Source organism: Pelophylax lessonae (assembly GCF_965119305.1).
Source record: "Pelophylax lessonae genome assembly, chromosome: 8".
In the NCBI taxonomy this organism is placed as follows: Eukaryota; Metazoa; Chordata; class Amphibia; order Anura; family Ranidae; genus Pelophylax; species Pelophylax lessonae.
Window position 1 is genome coordinate 83,868,392 of NC_138775.1, and position 17,181 is coordinate 83,885,572.

A 17,181-nucleotide genomic window follows, 5' to 3' on the forward strand; every position below is an offset into this window, starting at 1 on the left:
TCCTCCCCCCACCTGGCTTCACCCCCTCTCTTGTTCACCTGGCTCCATCTACCCCCAATTTGGCTGCATCACCCCCTCTTCTTTCACCTGGCTGCACCTCCCTCTCTTGTGCACATGACTGCATCCACTCCTCCACCTGACTGTACCCCCCTCTCCCCGTCACCCCCCACTCCCTGTCACCCCCACGCTCTCACTCCCTGTCACCCCCCTCTCTCACACCCCGTCACCCCCCTCTCACTCCCTGTTACCCCTCCCTCACTCCCTGTCACCCCCCCTCACTCCCTGTCACCCCCTCTCTCTCTCCCTGTCACCCCTTTCTCTCTCTCACCCTGTAATATAAGAAATCCACGCTTAGGATAATTTTTAACCTCTTTGTTAATACTGGCTGCAGCCCACCTATAAACTATATTCCACAGAAATATAGTAAAAAGTAGAAGGTAAAGGAAGGAGCGTGGCGCTGCCAGAGTATACTTAATATTCCGTGCACATCTCAAAAGGTGCTAGACATATAATAAACTTGAATAAATCCGGTGTGTGTCTCTCCTATACAAATAAATATGTGACTGGATATTAAAAATTCTTAAAGTGTCAAGTGCAACAGATGTGTATCCTGATAAATACAACAATAATAAGTGGCCCAACTGGGTGTGGGGTGCACTATGGTGCAAAAAACAAAACACCAAATGCAAATGTGAAAAAAATATATAAAGTGAAAAAAATGTGTTAGCAGCAAAAAAGGTAAGTAGTATCAGACCTTATGGATAAATACAAATCAATTGGGTCCACCTAAAGACATTAGTGACAAATAAGTGAAAATTAAACTGTATGAATCCTTGAGTGTGCCAAGAAAGTTCAATTATGCAATGAATAGCATCATATATTAGCAGGGAACTATATAATAAGCAGGTATATAAAAAAATTGTATAAAACCACCCTAGAACATAGCAGCAATCTTCCGGGTATTTGATAGTCCGTAAAGGCTTAAAAAAGACCTAAAAGGAGGATAATCCCGCAATTAAAAAACAGTCCATAGGATAAGGGTACAAAAAGTGACTTCAATATAGGTGCTCTAATGGAGATTTTTGAAGGTGCTCAGATGCCGGTGATCACTCAGTGCTCCCCGCACCCCCTGGACCGCACTCACCAGAGTTGATCACCCCTGCAGGGGTATCAAGCCTTGGGTATGTAATCTTGAGATCCCCTTCTCTGGTTACTATGGGTGACAGTGTGGTCCAATGACCTGCCCGAGTCCTTCGTGCCCATATCCTTGGAAATGGGGTCCACGGGTATATATGGGAAAAAAGGCTCACAGAGTAGTACCGCTTTAAAACGCTTTATTATAATTAAGGAATGGTACTCACAAACATATAAGGATCAAATCGGCAGGTAAAAACAGTTGCAGTCGCGCACTTCCGGGACGCCGTGCGTTCCACAGACCGGATGTGCGTTCCAACCAGGCGGATGTGACACGATGACGCTCTACGCGTTTCGTCAGTATGATGTCTCCTGAAGACGTCATACTGACGAAACGCGTAGAGCATCATTGCGTCACATCCACCTGGTTGGAACGCACATCCGGTCCGTGGAAGTGCGCGACTGCAACTGTTTTTACCTGCCGATTTGATCCTTATATGTTTGTGAGTACCATTCTTTAATTATAATAAAGCTTTTTAAAGCGGTACTACTCTATGTGAGCCTTTTTTCCCATATATACCCGTGGACCCCATTTCCAAGGATATTGACACGAAGGACTCGGGCAGGTCATTGGACCACACTGTCACCCATAGTAACCAGAGAAGGGGATCTCAAGATTACATACCCAAGGCTTGATACCCCTGCAGGGGTGATCAACTCTGGTGAGTGCGGTCCAGGGGGTGCGGGGAGCACTGAGTGATCACCGGCATCCAAGCACCTTCAAAAATCTCCATTAGAGCACCTGCACTGAAGTCACTTTTTGTACCCTTATCCTATGGACTGTTTTTTAATTGCGGGATTATCCTCCCTTTTAGGTCTTTTTTAAGCCTTTACGGACTAATACCCGGAAGATTGCTGCTATGTTCTAGGATGGTTTTATACAATTTTTTTATACACCTGCTTATTATATAGTTCCCTGCTAATATATGATGCTATTCATTGCATAATTGCACTTTCTTGGCACACTCAAGGATTCATACAGTTTAATTTTCACTTATTTGTCACTAATGTCTTTAGGTGGACCCAATTGATTTCTATTTATCCATAAGGTCTGATACTACTTACCTTTTTTGCTGCTAACACATTTTTTTCACTTTATATATTTTTTTCACATTTGCATTTGGGGTTTTGTTTTTTGCACCATAGTGCACCCCACACCGAGTTGGGCCACTTATTATTGTTGTATTTATCAGGATACACATCTGTTGCACTTGACACTTTAAGAATTTTTAATATCCAGTCGCATATTTATTTGTATAGGAGAGAAACACACCGGATTTATTCAAGTTTATTATATGTCTAGCACCTTTGAGATGTGCATGGAATATTAAGTATACTCTGGCAGCGCCACGCACCTTCCTTTACCTTCTACTCTCTCTCCCTGTCACCCTCCTCTCACTCCCTCCCTCCTGGTCACCCCCTCTCTCCCTCTCACCCCCCTCTCTCTCCCTGTTACCTGCCTTCTCTCTCATACCCCTCTCTCTCTCTCTCTGTCACCCCCTCTCTCTGTAAACCCCCCCCGTCTCTCTCAGTCAAACTCTATCTCCCTGGGGGGGGCGCCGATACAGTTCCTCGCCAAGGGCGCTGGAGACCCTAGGTACGCCTCTGGCAATAATCCCCTGTTTCCCAATGCTATCACTGTGTTTTATAAAAAAAAAAAATGCTGGCTCTACCTGATTTCAGAGTGCCGATCGGCTGTCATGTGACCCGCTGCCTCTCTCCACCTGACAGCTGCAGTGGGCAGAGCCGAGATTCCCTCGCTGATGTCAGGGGAGAGGAGGAGAGAGCCGGCCGGTCATGTAACGGCTGAGCGGTGCTCGGAAATAGGGTAAAGCCAGCATTTTTTTTAAAAAACACAGTGACAGGAGCAGCTAGCATTGGGAAACAAAGAGGATTAAATGAGATAATAAAAGGTTTTTCACCATTAGAAGGGGCGGGGGTGGGCACCTGACACAGGAGCAGAAAGCGGGGAGGAGGACAAAGGGAGACAGAGGACAGAGCAGGGCTACGGATAACGGAGACACGTACACTGACTACGGTGTCAGGGCTCAGCAGCCATGATATACAGTCGTCAGCGCACAGGAGGAGGGCAGAAACTAGCAGGATCAGCCAGGTTTTTGTTAGGTAATACGGGGGGGGGGGGGGCAAATGACACAGTACACTTTATACTGTATTTTGTATCACCGTAATAATTTTTATATGAATAAATGGTTGTGCAACAAATCATCTGATTTTCTAATATTTCTCATGGGGAAATTTGCTTTGATATAAGAGTGCTTTGGATTACAAGCATGCTTCCGGAATTATGCTCGTAATCCAAGGTTTACTGTAACTTGGTTTGAGAGCATTTTGCAAGACCAGAAATTTTTTTTTTTGTAAATTTTGACTTGAAAAACAAGCGATGTCCTGATATACAAATATCATCATGTCACAACTGAGTATAAAAGAGAAGAGAGGTGCATCTAAGTGTACCAATATGGTTACATTTAATGAAGGTACAACATTTAGCAAGTCACATGGTTGATGAACAGGCACAGGCATGCAGGGTAAAGATGTCCCCATAAACTGCCCCCCACACTGTCATCCCTTCCACACTGTGCTCCACGAGCGCTTCAAGCCTCGCTTTCAAAACGACATATACAACACACCTCTCCTGTGATCAAAGGTGGGTCCCACAATGGTGTTACTCTAGGTCTTGGACCAGGCAAATCCAGATAAATGCCACCTTGCTGCACTCTTAAGACTGGGGGTGTTTAGATGCACTGAAATGAGGAAATAAACAGAGGGCGCACCGGCCTAGTGAATTATCCTCAATAAATTACTTTATTAGATAGATAAAATAATAATACTCACAAACATGCGGTTGAAAACAGCATATCAAATGATAGGCAGCTAAACGTCCATGGTATCACATTATGTATGTAACGTCCCACATTATGACTGCCTGATGCATTTCGAGATGTCACCTCTTCTTCAAAACCAACTCTGTCTATGTGGACAGCTTTACCCTGGATGCCTGCATTCTTAAGCCCCGTACACACACACAGATCGTCGTCATACAAATGTTCGTCTTTTCTCCCCGGGATGTCGGTGTCTGTTGAAAAGTGCAAAGACAGCACAAGGACAGCACAAGAATTTTGTCTGCAGACTTCAGCTGACTGCAGAAGTGATGTCATGTAATGGTTAACTTTCCCTGTGTTTTTTATTTTCTGAGCATGCCCAGTCTTGCAAATCTGCGGTCTGTCGGCCGAATTCTGTACTGACAGGCGAACAATCGTCCGTTCTGGTGTCCGCAGACAAAAATTTTCATGTTTGCAAGAAAGACTTTTGTCCGCGGATTGTGCGCAGACATCTGTCGGAGGCACCATACTAACACGCATACAATCGGCAGATCTTTCGTCCGCCGACGTTTGTATGCCGACGATCGGTACGTGTGTACGGGCCTTTAGATTTGCCTCTTTTAACCACTTTCGGACCGCCGGGCGCTTATATACTGCAGCAAGGCGGTCCGGCTGTGCAAAATCACATGTATATGATTTTGTGCAGATGTCGGGGACGCAAGCGTGACGCTCCCGCTGTGATTGGACACAACAAGAGCAAATCAGCGGGTCTTGCGGCCACGATGGCTGCCAGGACCCGCCGATCGTTCGCCGGAATCTGGCCGTAAACAAGGCAGACCACCGTTATGTCACAGAGGAAGAGATCTTGTGCTTCAGCTAAGCTGAAACACAGATCTCTTGTTTCCTCTAGTGCATTCACTCCCCCTATAGTTCTAAAGCACTCCCTAGGAGGACACTTACCCCTTGATCACACCTGGTGTTAACTCCTTATCTGCCAGTGTAATTTATACAGTAACAGTGCATTTTTTTATTTACCACTGATCACTGTATTGGTGTCACTGGTCCCCAAAAAGTGTCACTCAGTGTCAGATTTGGCCGTCGCAATGTCGCAGTCCCCCTAAAAATCGCTGCTCGCCGCCATGACTAGTTTTTAGATGCTATAACTTTTGCGCAAACCAATCAATATACACTTATCCAAAATAGAATTTTATTTTACCAAAAATATGTAGCAGGATACATATTGGCCTAAATTGATGAAAAAAATTTGATTTTTTAAAAAAAAAAATTTTATTGGGTATGTTTTATAGCACAAAGTAAAAAATATTGCTTTTTTTTTTCCAAAATTGTGGTTCTTTTTTTTTGTTTATAGCGCAAAAAACAAAAACCGCAGAGGTGATCAAATACCACCAAAAGAAAGCTCTATTTGTGGGAAAAAAAAAGTTTATTTGGGTACAGCATTGCACGACCATGCAATTTTCAGTTAAATCCATGCAGTGTTGTATCTCAAAAAAAGGTCCGGTCAATAAGGGGGTAAAAACTTCCGGAGCTGAAGTGGTTAATCATCAACCATGTGAGTTGTTAGATGTTAAACCTTCATTAAATGTAACCATATTGCTACACTTATGCCTCGTACACACGTGCAGATTGTCGGCCGAAAAGATTCGGCCGACGACCGATCGGCCGATTTTCGGCTTGTTAGTATGATGCTTCCGACAGCGCACTTTCGGCCGAAAGGCATCTGTCGTGCAAGCATTAAAATTTTTGTATGCCGACACCAGAGCGGCCGATTGTTCGCCAGTCAATACAGAATTCGGCCGACAGACAGCAGATTTGCAAGACTGGGCATGCTCAGAAAAGAAAAAACACAGGGAAAGTTAACCATCACATGACATCACTTCTGCAGTCGGCTGTAGTCAGCGGACAAAATTCTTGTGCAGTCTTTTGCACTTTTCAACAGACACGGCAGCCCGGGGACAAAAGACGGCCGATCTGCACGTGTGTACGGGGCATTAGTGCCCATTCACACTACCGCGACTGGTCAGCATGACAAGTCGCGGTCCATGCAGTGCTACGGGAACCGTTCTAATAGGAGCGACTCATGTCGCTCCGACTTAGAAAGTAGTTCCTGTACTACTTCAGGGCGACATCAGAGCGACTTGCATTGACATTCATTATATGAAGTCCGTGCAAGTCGCGGTGCACGCGGCTTCACAGATCGCCCCCGAAGTCGTGCCGCGGTAGTGTGAACCGGCACTTAGAGGCGCCTCTCTTCTCTTTTATACACTGTAGCTCCTGCTGGATTTTGCTTCTAATCCCCTTGTGGAAAGACATTTTATGGTTACACAACCCATCATATTGCTATAATCTTTGATCATCCCTAACTGGGATGATCACAGAGCTCATGTGATCCTGCTATATAGGATCGCATGTCTCTGTGATAATTTCACAGGCCACGCCCCCCCCCACAGTTAGAATCACTCCCCTAGGCTCACAGTTAACCCCTTGATCACCCACAGGGTTAACCCCTTCCCTGCCTGTCATTACAGTAACAGTGCATATTTGTAGCACTTGCTGTAGTAATGTCACTGGTACCCCCAAAAGTGTCAAAAATTTTAGTTAGGGGTCCAATCTGTCCACCACAATGTCGCAGTCCGGCAAAAAATCACAGATCACCGCCATTACTAGTAAAATTAAAAAAAAAACAATAAAAAGGACATAAAACTTTCCCGTAGTTAGTAGACGCGATAACCTTTGCACAAACCTTATTGCAATTTTTTTTTACCAAAAATATGAAGCAGAAAACAAATTGGCCTAAAATGTTAAAAAATTTAGATTTTTACTTTTTTTTTTTTTTGAGAATGTCATATAGCAGAATGTGAAATTTTATTTTTTTTTTCAAAAATTGTCGCACTTTTTTATTTATATGAGGATTTATTTATCTGAGGATTCCAGGCGCGTGGTCGCAGACCCAACAGGTTGACCTACGTCCACGGTGGCTGAATCAGATTCAGGATCTTATGAGACATATGAGGCAGAGGAAGGCGGTGGGCGCTTTTTGCTAGCCGTCGCCTGAAAACAACCTCCACCTGGGACACAAAGAACCCCAGGACCGCTGTCAGTGCATCAATAGGTGGTTGGGACCCGGAGGGCTCCGCAGCCTCAGAGAGGGGGTCAGGTGGAGAGATGTGCTCCAAAGACTCCATGAGTCACCAATGGGACCCCTCAAAAAGTGTAAAACACTGTAAAGGGACAACCCCCACCGCGCCGGCAGCACCACCCGGTCACCAGGCACAAAGCACCAAGCAATCCCCAGCAGAGAGGGAGAACCCCACCAGACTCCCCACCCAGCAGAAACAGGCACCTGCAGCAACCAGGATTTTCTGCACTCCATGTGCAGCGACCAGGAAGTGAAAAGTTTTAGTCAGCACCAGGGGATGAGGAGGGGCTCCCACCGCCAAAATCTCCGCCCACAGGGTTTGACTGTCATGGCCGCTATTTTCAATGGCAAACCACCGCAAAACGGCCGCCGGACTACACAAACATGGCCGCTGTGCATAGAAACACACAGGCTACAGCAAAATGGCGGCCCCACACTGCACCATGAGGCTCCCAGGAACCCAGGAGGGATCCCTAGGCCTCAAGATCAGGAGCTGCAATGAATGAAAGAGAAACCCCGTATTTTTGTGTTTGCACATGATATTGATCTGTTTTATGATTGCGCATGATTCACAATGTTACACACTCTCATGTTTAGGAGTGTGTGTATATATATATTATATATATATATATATATATATATATATATATATATATATATATATATCTAAAGCATAGGTAGCACTGTTACCTATAGGGTAAGTGGGACTGAGTCTTTTCAGGTGTTTACACATAGCATAACAGCAGCAACCGGTTTCTTAATATTTTTAAAATAATTTTATATTAAGTTCAAATCAACAATGCTGGAATTAACTCCGCAAATTATCTGCATGTCAATTTTATTTGACATTTGTTTTATTCATACTTACCTAGGTGGATGCAGTATTGGTTCGATGCTGCATTTGTCCTCCGGTGCCTCTACACTGAGAGCTAGCGATCAAACACCGCCGATCACTCGGTTCTCACAGCTCCATGAGCAGAGAGGTGCTGTCAGTCACAGCTCTCTGCTCTGCCCCTGCCCTCACTGGAGCGCTAAACTGTGGAGGGGGGCGGGAGCAGCCAGCTCAGGCTCTCAGTGACTCGCTGAGAGGCTGAGCTGGGTGTTGGTCTATGTATCTAGGTTGATCCTGACTCCATGGTTGTGATAACAAGGAGCCTGGACCAGGTCGGACGTCAGCAGAGAGCAGACTTCAATCCGCTCACTGCTAAAAATGGGTCACCATGTGATCCATAGATAAAGTACAGCCAAACGAGCTTTGGCTGTACTTCTCCAAGTTTTCAAGACCTAACAAGCAGACGAGGACTTCTGAATGTGACGTTTTAGTCCCACTATGTGTTACTTTATCAAGGACTACTTATTTTTGGTTGAAAATGTAATCTTTATTTGCATAAAAGATATACAAAAAACAATACTTTGTCGGGGTACATTCTCCCCTGTACTGCGACGCAGCGCATAAATACACTACATTACAATACATTTCCGGTCATACAAATAAATACATTCAATCAAATACATACATTCTGCGGTATGATGCCTGATGTGTTGTGCGGAGTAATGCTACCCCGTGCCATCACATCATGCATGACGCCGCAATACCCCTGAAGCATGAAACTAAAGACATTGTATATACGTGCATTACTCAAACTGTATCAATACTATAACATTTCAAAAAAGCAACAGGTGTGATGGGGGGGGGGGGGGTGGGAGAGAGGGGTAAGGGGAGGGGAATGAAATCACAGGCCCGAAGCTTTATTGAATGAACAAAGACACACAAGGGAGAGTGGGGGAAGGGGAAATCTTCAGACCTCCTCTTCCTCCATGAGATCCATCAGGTTATAGTCTCTGAGCAGACTGTGAACCAGTCTGCGACAGTCCTCAATGGACATCCTCTCCTGCTGGTGGATAAGGCGCTTTCTGGCGCACCATAAAGCGTCCTTAAAGCAACACAACACCCGCCAGGCGTTGTCAATGTCCTCCTGTGTAAAAGTACCATGAAAAAGTCCATTCAGCACAGCAAAATGTGTGATGGCAGTCTGTGGAACAAAGTCTCTAAGTTCAGGTTCCAAGGCCCTCAACAGGCTCTGTGCAAATGAGCACTCCCAGAAAACGTGAAAAGACGTTTCCTCGTGGATGATACAAAAGGGGCAGTGCCTGTATCTGCACAAGTTTCTGGCATGCATAAATGTCCTGAGTGGCAGCCCTCCCTGGACAGCCATCCACGCCAGATCTTTATGCCTGTTGGTGAGTCTCTTTGAAGAAACATTCCTCCAGACCACTTTGCAAGTGGCTAAAGGGAGGCCTGGAACAGTCTCAGCAATGTCCGATGCTCTGATCAACTTGTAGATAGTTTTTGGCTTCCACAAGTCGGGCTTAACTCCATGCAGCCCCAGCTCCTTGATGAACTTGAAAGTGTCCAAGTAGTACCAGGGAGTGTCCCAGTTGTAGGGGATGGAGCTGTCCCATTTGTCCCATCCAAGGGACCTCCAGAGAGGCAGGAGGAAAAAACGGGACATGGAGTTGCCTCCAGAGTCCGAAGTTCTGTCAATCAAAGTTCTGCGGATGCAGTTGCAGGCAAAGAACACCCCCAGTAATGTTGCGATGTCGGTCACGCCCTTACCGCCCTTGAGGGGTTCCTTGAACATGACTGCTCGCTTCACTCTGTCCATCTTGGAGCCCCAGATGAAGTGCAACACCGCCCTGGTGATGGCCTTGCAGGTGTTGACCCGGGGGGGGGGGGGGGGGCAGGCCTGGGCGAGGTACTGCAACACAGGGAGGATCTCGCTGCGGAGTACCAGTGTTTTCCCTTCGATGGTGAGTTCTCTGAGGCTCCATAGTCCAAACTTTTGTCTCATCTTGGACAGTCTCTCCTCCCAAGACTTCAGGGCTGCGCCCTCAGCTCCAAACCAAACTCCAAGAATTTTGATGAAGTCCGCCTTGATGCTGAAAGGAATTGATGCAGAAGAAGGCAGGAACCACTTTCCGAAGAGCATGATCTCTGACTTCCCGCAGTTGACTTTTGCCCCTGAAGCTTTGCGGAAGTCCTCACAGGTCTAGACGAGCGAGTCGATGGAGCGCTGATCAGCACAGAACACCGTTACGTCGTCCATGTAGAGTGAGCACTTGACAACCCTTCTGTCCGGTCCCGGTGCGGTGATCCCTCTGATCTCTGGGTTCTGTCGGATGCATTCGGCAAAGAGCTCTATACAGCAAACAAAAAGCAGAGGTGAGAGAGGGCAGCCTTGTCTGACCCCAGAGAGAACAGGGAAAGGGTCAGTTTTCCAGCCATTCACCAACACCGTGCTACAAATATCATTGTACATCACATTCACATACGAACAAAACATGTCCCCAAGACCAAACCTGCGCAGAGCTCTGCACATAAACTCATGGGAGACACGGTCAAAGGCCTTTTCCTGGTCAAGACTGACCAGGGCCGCGTGCACACTGCGGCCTTGAATGTACTGGACCGTGTCCCGGACAAGCGCAAGGCTGTCCGCAATCCTGCGACCAGGAATGCCGCAAGTCTGATCCGGGTGGATGATCTGTCCGATGACAGATTTCAGCCTGTTGGCCAGAACCTTGGCGAGGATTTTGGAGTCTACGTTCAAGAGAGAGATGGGACGCCAATTTTTCAGATCCCCTCTCTCCCCCTTACGTTTATACAAAATCGTGATCATCCCCTCCCTCAGCGACGGAGGCATTGTGCCCTCCACCACCATCTCCTCGTACAGCTCGAGCAGGTCCGGGCCAACGAGATCCCACAGCGCTACATAGAGCTCCGCTGGGAGACCGTCGCAGCCCGGGGTCCTGCCCTGCCTAAAGGATCTGACGGCAGAGTGCAGTTCCTCCAGCGCCAAGGGGGCGTTGATTGCCGACATACCTGCAGGATTAATTTGGTTAGTGATACCTGACAAGAACCTGTCGGCCTCAGCCGTATCGGTTTCTTTTGGGGAGTAGAGGTTGGTGTAGTAGTCGCTGACCACTTGCATCACAGCCTCCTTCCCCTTCTGGAGTGTTCCGGTCTCGTCCCGCAGCTCAGACAAGGGAGTGTGTCCTGAGTGAAGTTTCCTGAAAAAGAAAGAGTTACATTTCTCACCTTTCTCAAGATTCTCCACCTTGGAACGGAAGACGAGGTGCCTGGATTCTTCCTCGAAGTGTCCTTTAAGGCTCTTCTTGGTGTCCTCCAGGTCCTGCCTAACGTCCCAGCCGCAGTGGTGAAGGTCCTGCAGGGACTGCATCTGACGTTGCAGTCTCCTGAGTTCCCTCTTCCTGGCACACACTTGCTGGCGTCCCCTTGCCTGAAAGAAGCTGCGTAGCTTGACTTTCACAAACTCCCAGTAGTCGCTTACCTTTCCGAAGAACCTCTTGTCCTCCTTCCAGGTAATGTAGGCCTCCCTGAGTTCCTCCAGCAGTTCCTCATTTTCCAGCAGGGTACCATTCAGCTTCCAGGAGCCCGGACCGGGGGCAAAGCCCTCGCCCAGGTCACCCCGAAAGTGAATGGCCCTGTGGTCAGAGAAAAAGCAGGGGACCGTGGAGAACCCGCGGTGTCTGACTGTCTTGGAGGTGAGCATGAAGTCTATCCTAGAACGCACAGATCCATCAGGACGGCACCACGAATAGTTCACGGAACCTTTCCCTATGGATCCCACGGCGTCCTTCAAGGAAGCCTCCGCAATCACCTCCTTGAGCAGCCTAGACGTGGTGTCGAGCTTTGCGTACATGCTGGAGCTGCGCCCATCCTCCTCAATCGGGCAGTTAAAATCACCGCCGATTACTACTGCCCTGGTGGTGACGAGTTGGGTCCGCAGGGTCTGGAAAAGCTCCAGTCGCTCATTCTTATCTGGGGAAGCGTACACGTTGATGAGCCTAACTGGCTCTCCCGCCCATGAGCCGTCTACGACCAAAAGACGGCCACAGACGAGCTCCTGGACGGAGTCAACCGTGAAACGACCACCCCTGACAAGAATGGCTACCCCTGCAGACTTACAATCGACACCCCCGGACCAGTAGGAGGGACCATGGGTCCACTGGGAGGACAGATGAGTGTACCTCCTCGAGAAGGGTAGGGCACACTCCTGAAGCATGTAGACATCACTCTGCTGAGTGGAAAGAAAAGTTAGCGCCACCTGTCTTCTAGACGCATCCTTGATGCTCCTAACATTAATGGAAAAGATGGAGATCTCTGCCATCATGTAAAGGAGATGAAGGGGCTAGCAAGCAGGTGGGCTGAACTTACCTCCCCTGAGGGGGGGGCTGGTTCTTCCACTGCCTCTTGTGCCTGTCCGGTGTCCTGGTTCAGGCCGTTCTCATCAAGGATGCTGTCCATCAGGTCCTGGGTGAGGTCAGTCCCTGGGGGAGCCAGATCCTTACCTTCCTGCATTTCTCCTTCATCTTCCCCCGCAGACTCAAGGTCCTCAAGGTCCTCCACCACTGGGTCCAGTCCAGCGATGTCATGTTGCTGGGCCACGGTGGGCCGCTTGGTGGGTTCTTCAGTTGTCGGACTATCTAGGTTCCGTTTCCGGCCTTTGCTGGTGGGGGTGGCGGTGGGCAGGGTGGGGAAGTCCTCCATGGAGGACAGGGCGGGGGGGGGGCTGGGAGGGGGGGAGGGGTCACCTCCGACTCAGAGGGGGTGGGGAGGGATGGGTCGGAGGAGGTGGTAGGGGCCTGGGGAGGGGGGGGACTCACCAGTGGCTTTCCGCGGTTCCTTCGCTGTCTTTTCCCCTGGCTTCTTTTTCCCAGCGCTGTCTGGAGCTTTGCCCTTTATCAGGGCTCCAGCGTAGGACCGGGATCTCTGGGGGCAGTCTCTGTAGACGTGCTCCGCCAATCCGCAGAGGTTACAGGTCTTGGACCTCGGGCAATCCTTGGTCTCATGGCATGCAACCCGACAGAACCTGCAAGAAGGTTCCTGACATTCCATACCTACGTGACCCTGCTTGCCACACCTGCGACAGGTATGGGGCATGTCGGCGTAGTACAGGAGTCCTGCGGAGGCTCCCAGAGAGAAGTGGGGCTTCAGGTGCTGGAGATCCCCCGAAGGCTCTCTCCTTAACCTGCAAGAAACTGCCCACTTACCTGTCCAGAAGCCGTTGACATCGAGGATTCTGACTGGGTCTTTGGCCACGATGCAAAACCTCTGGAGGTAGGTAGCAATGTCTTTTGCTGGGGTGTGGGGATTCCTCATGGACACCGTCACCCGCCTTTCATCCCGTTGAATGGGAGTGTTCGCAACAAAGTTGCGGAAAGGGGAATCCGGGCCACAATTCTTCACCGCTTCCCAGTACCTTCTACAGACCTGTAGAGACACAAAAGTTATATAAAATATACCTTTCATGAAGGTCTGTACGGACAGTGTCTCCGCCTTGCTGAACCCCTGCTCGAGGATCATCTTCTTGCCAAAGATTTCCGGGGTCATGTCGGGGACTCTTCCGTCCACCTCTTTCAGCTGCAGCACCACTGTCTGCCTCATCCAGGGTTCCAGGGTAGGAAGCCCGTCTGCGGACCTGGCTGGCCTTGCTGAGCCCGGCTGGGTGACGTTGGCCGGGGTGGGGGTGGAGGTTGAGGCGACTTCTCCCGGAGTCTTGGCAGAAGTGGCGGGGACATGCTTCTTCTTCCCAGTGCTCTTCCCCATGACGGAGGAGTTCGTCAGTAGTCGCTTCAGGAGAACTTCCTTCTTATTCCTCGGCGTCTTCACTCTTTCGCAGCCTTTAAAAAGGCCCTTGTGCGCCTACTGCCCGAAGGTAGTAGCGCAGAGTGGGGGGGAGGAGGGAAGATCGCAATCTTGTTCCTTGTGGGGGCTAAGCCTCTAACCCAATAGCAGCGAGTAGGTGAAACTGAATATTAATCAGTAATTTAATAGTATTACAGCAAAGGCACCCGGTATGTCCACTCATACCGGGTGCCTTTGCTGTAATACTATCAGCTGGGCTTCCATTATGCCCCCAATTACCTTTCAGGAGGGATGGGCCACCTCCAGGCTCACCTGCCCCCTATCTATCCATTAGCTTGCATGTGCTCCCACTGTGGAGACTCTTTAAAATTCATTAGAGTTAGGACTGCAGGTAACAGGGAGCTTTGACGTGGCCCTGCAGCTTTCACATGCGTTTGCAAATGTGTGCTAACTAAACCCCTGTATTGACGCAAACTGTTAGACAGGCCAATTTGGTTGGTAAGCAGACTGGTTGGCAAATTGAACTGGGAATTTTTGTTTCATGTGCTCCTGTGTGCGCCTGAGATGCTGCCGGCTTCCATCTTCTACTGCAGGTCCCGGCTCCATTTTAATATGCAAGTGTTTTTGGAATAAACTCCACTATCTTTTACTTCTGCTGATCTGGCACCCTTTTTTCTTGTTGCATGTCCTTCAGGTATTCCCAACCTATAGAGGAGCTGCCAGGGACTGCTTGGCTATATATACCTACCTATACACCACCACTACACAGTTCACTCCAGGTAACACTGAATCATGGACTTTGATTGCGATAGCTATTCATTGACACTCATCACTTTCTGTTATTTGCTGTCTGCATGTCATTTAAGCGCTAACTCACTGGTTGAGCTCAGCCTTTGTTCTTTTTGTATGACTGTTGTATAGCAGTTTTTAACATCTGCATGTTTTACAAGGTGTTGTGTGCCATTTACCTAATGTTCTATACACACACACCTTTTTGATAATAAATAAAATTTGTTTTAACCGCTTGCCGACCGCCGCACGACTATTTACTGCGGCAGTCAGCCCCTCACGGGCAGAGCGACGTAATACTACGTCGTTAGCCTGTAAGGGTCTAGGGAGCGAGCGCACGCCCCCGGAGGCACGCTCTCGCGTGGTCACGGACCCCCCCCCCCGCGCGTGTGACCGGCGGACCCCATGTCCGCCGGTCACTCTGCGATTGTCCGTGCAGAGGGAGAAAGGCAGGCGGCTGATGTAAACAAGCCGCCTGTCATTCTCCCCTGTGTAGAAATAGTGATCATACGGTTCTACTATGTAGGACTGTTGATCACTGTTCCTACAGCTCAAGCCACAGCCAATCACAGTTAGAATCACGCCCCTAGGGACACACATAGCCCCTCCCTCTCAAAAAAGTTAACCCCTTCACTGCCAGTGTAATTTTACAGTAACAGTGCATATGTATAGCACTGATTACTGTAGAAATGTCACTGGTAACCCCAAAAGTGTCAAAAATGTCAGTCAAGGGTCCGATCTGTCCGCCGCAATGTCGCAGTACCGCAAAAAAAAAAAAAACGCAGATCGCCGCCATTATGCGTTAAAAAAAAAACAACAACAAAAATGACAAAAATCTTTCCCTTGGTTAGTAAACGTGATAACTTTTGCGCAAACCAATCAAAATACACTTTTTGCAATTTTTTTTTACCAAACATATGTAGCATAAAACAAATTGGCCGAAAATGTTAAACATTTTTACATTTTTTTGGGGGAATTTCATATAAAAAAATGTGAAAAATATTGTTATTTTTGCAAAATTGACGCTCTTTTGTTGTTTATAGCGCATGATCAAAAAAAAAAAAAAAAAAAAAAAAAAAAAAAAAAAAAAAAAAATCGCACAGGTGATCAAATACCCCCCCAAAAAAGCTCTGTTTGTGGGAAAAAAAGGGCATCAAATTAGTTTAAGTACAGCGTCGCACGACCGCGCAATTGTCCGTTAAAGTCCCGCAGTGCCGAATCGCAAAAAACCCCCTGGTCGGAATGGGGGTAAAATCTTCTGGGGCTTAAGTGATTAACCCATTTATGTTACACAGACGTTTGCTCTAACCACGTCACCTTTAACTACCTTTTTTTTCCTTGGCCTCTATACCAAAGTTTTCGTTCAGTTCATAATTTTGGTTATGGTGACCACACTAAAAATGAGTAAGTTGCTATACAAACACTATTAATTTGAGCAATACTAAACCCCTTCTTTACTATAAATGGCAGACAAAGCTGAAATGTGATCCAGGAGAGTATCTGCTCTACCTCTATCGCTGCAGTAAGACTTTTTGTTCCTCCCTGACGGTTCTTGAACACCATCACTGTAGCATTGTCTGATTGACTCCTAATTGGATGGCCCTCCAGCAGGGCACTCCAATGATGTAGAGACAACCAAATATATGAGGAAGCACTGGTAAGGGGAGTATAAGCAGACTGAGGTATGCATTTCCCAGAAAAAATGGTCACCTTGTCCTGCATAGCTGACAGTGCCTCTTTAAATGCATTGGTGTTTAAGTACAAATGAATGCAAATGTTTTATAGATGACAATGCAACAAGTATTAAGAAACATAAGAAACTTTATTGTACAAAGAAAATCTGCAATGTAGCCGACAAGAGCAAAAAACATAAGGCACAAAAGGCATTCACAGTGAGTCAGCAGAAATAATATGATGAATACAAGTTCACTTCTCTATGACAGAAAAAAATATGTTATGTGTACATTCAACATTGTTCAACTTCTTCAAGAATGTTAATACACACACCTTTCAGCTTGAGGTATTTAAAATACAGAAGACTTTCTTGGCTCCTGAGGAAAAGTTTCATACTTCAGCAGTTTTGACAGTGACGGAAAAAAATTTTTCACATTGCATTCTTCCAATTAGACATTGCCAGGGTTCCTTCTCATAAGATGCCAATACATAAATGAGTCATGAAATTTTCAACACCATGAAAACCTGTACATTAAATTATTTAGGCAGTTTTAACACAAAAAAAAAAAACAGAATCTGAGATTAAATAAATAGTGCAGGAACTCTGCATTAAAGCTGTACATGTACATGTTTTACAGAGCCCCTTCCTCAAATAGTGCAGACAGGCCATTTTAACATGAAACATACAAAAGTGAGTAGATGCCCCTTGTGAGCAAAGATCTATGGCTCTAGATAGTTTGTTAATATTTAATTATATGAATGTCAGTATGGATGGATGCATATGCAGTTTCTGTACATAGGTAATGGACAATTGTACTATGAAATGTATGCATCTGTTTTTATATTTAAGGTTCTTCAAT

At 47.2% G+C, this 17,181-nt stretch overlaps 1 protein-coding gene across 1 annotated transcript; it reads right to left on the minus strand.

Annotated features, from left to right (window-relative positions):
• Nucleotides 1-10,241: 10,241 nt before the first annotated feature.
• On the minus strand, nt 10,242-16,210 carry LOC309562154 (uncharacterized protein; the record flags this gene model as incomplete). Its single annotated transcript, XM_082266277.1, has 4 exons — nt 10,242-10,390; nt 11,099-11,512; nt 12,877-13,714; nt 16,157-16,210. The coding sequence occupies 4 exons, from the start codon at nt 16,208-16,210 to the stop codon at nt 10,242-10,244; spliced, it is 1,455 nt and encodes a 484-aa protein (XP_082122403.1).
• Nucleotides 16,211-17,181: the final 971 nt, after the last annotated feature.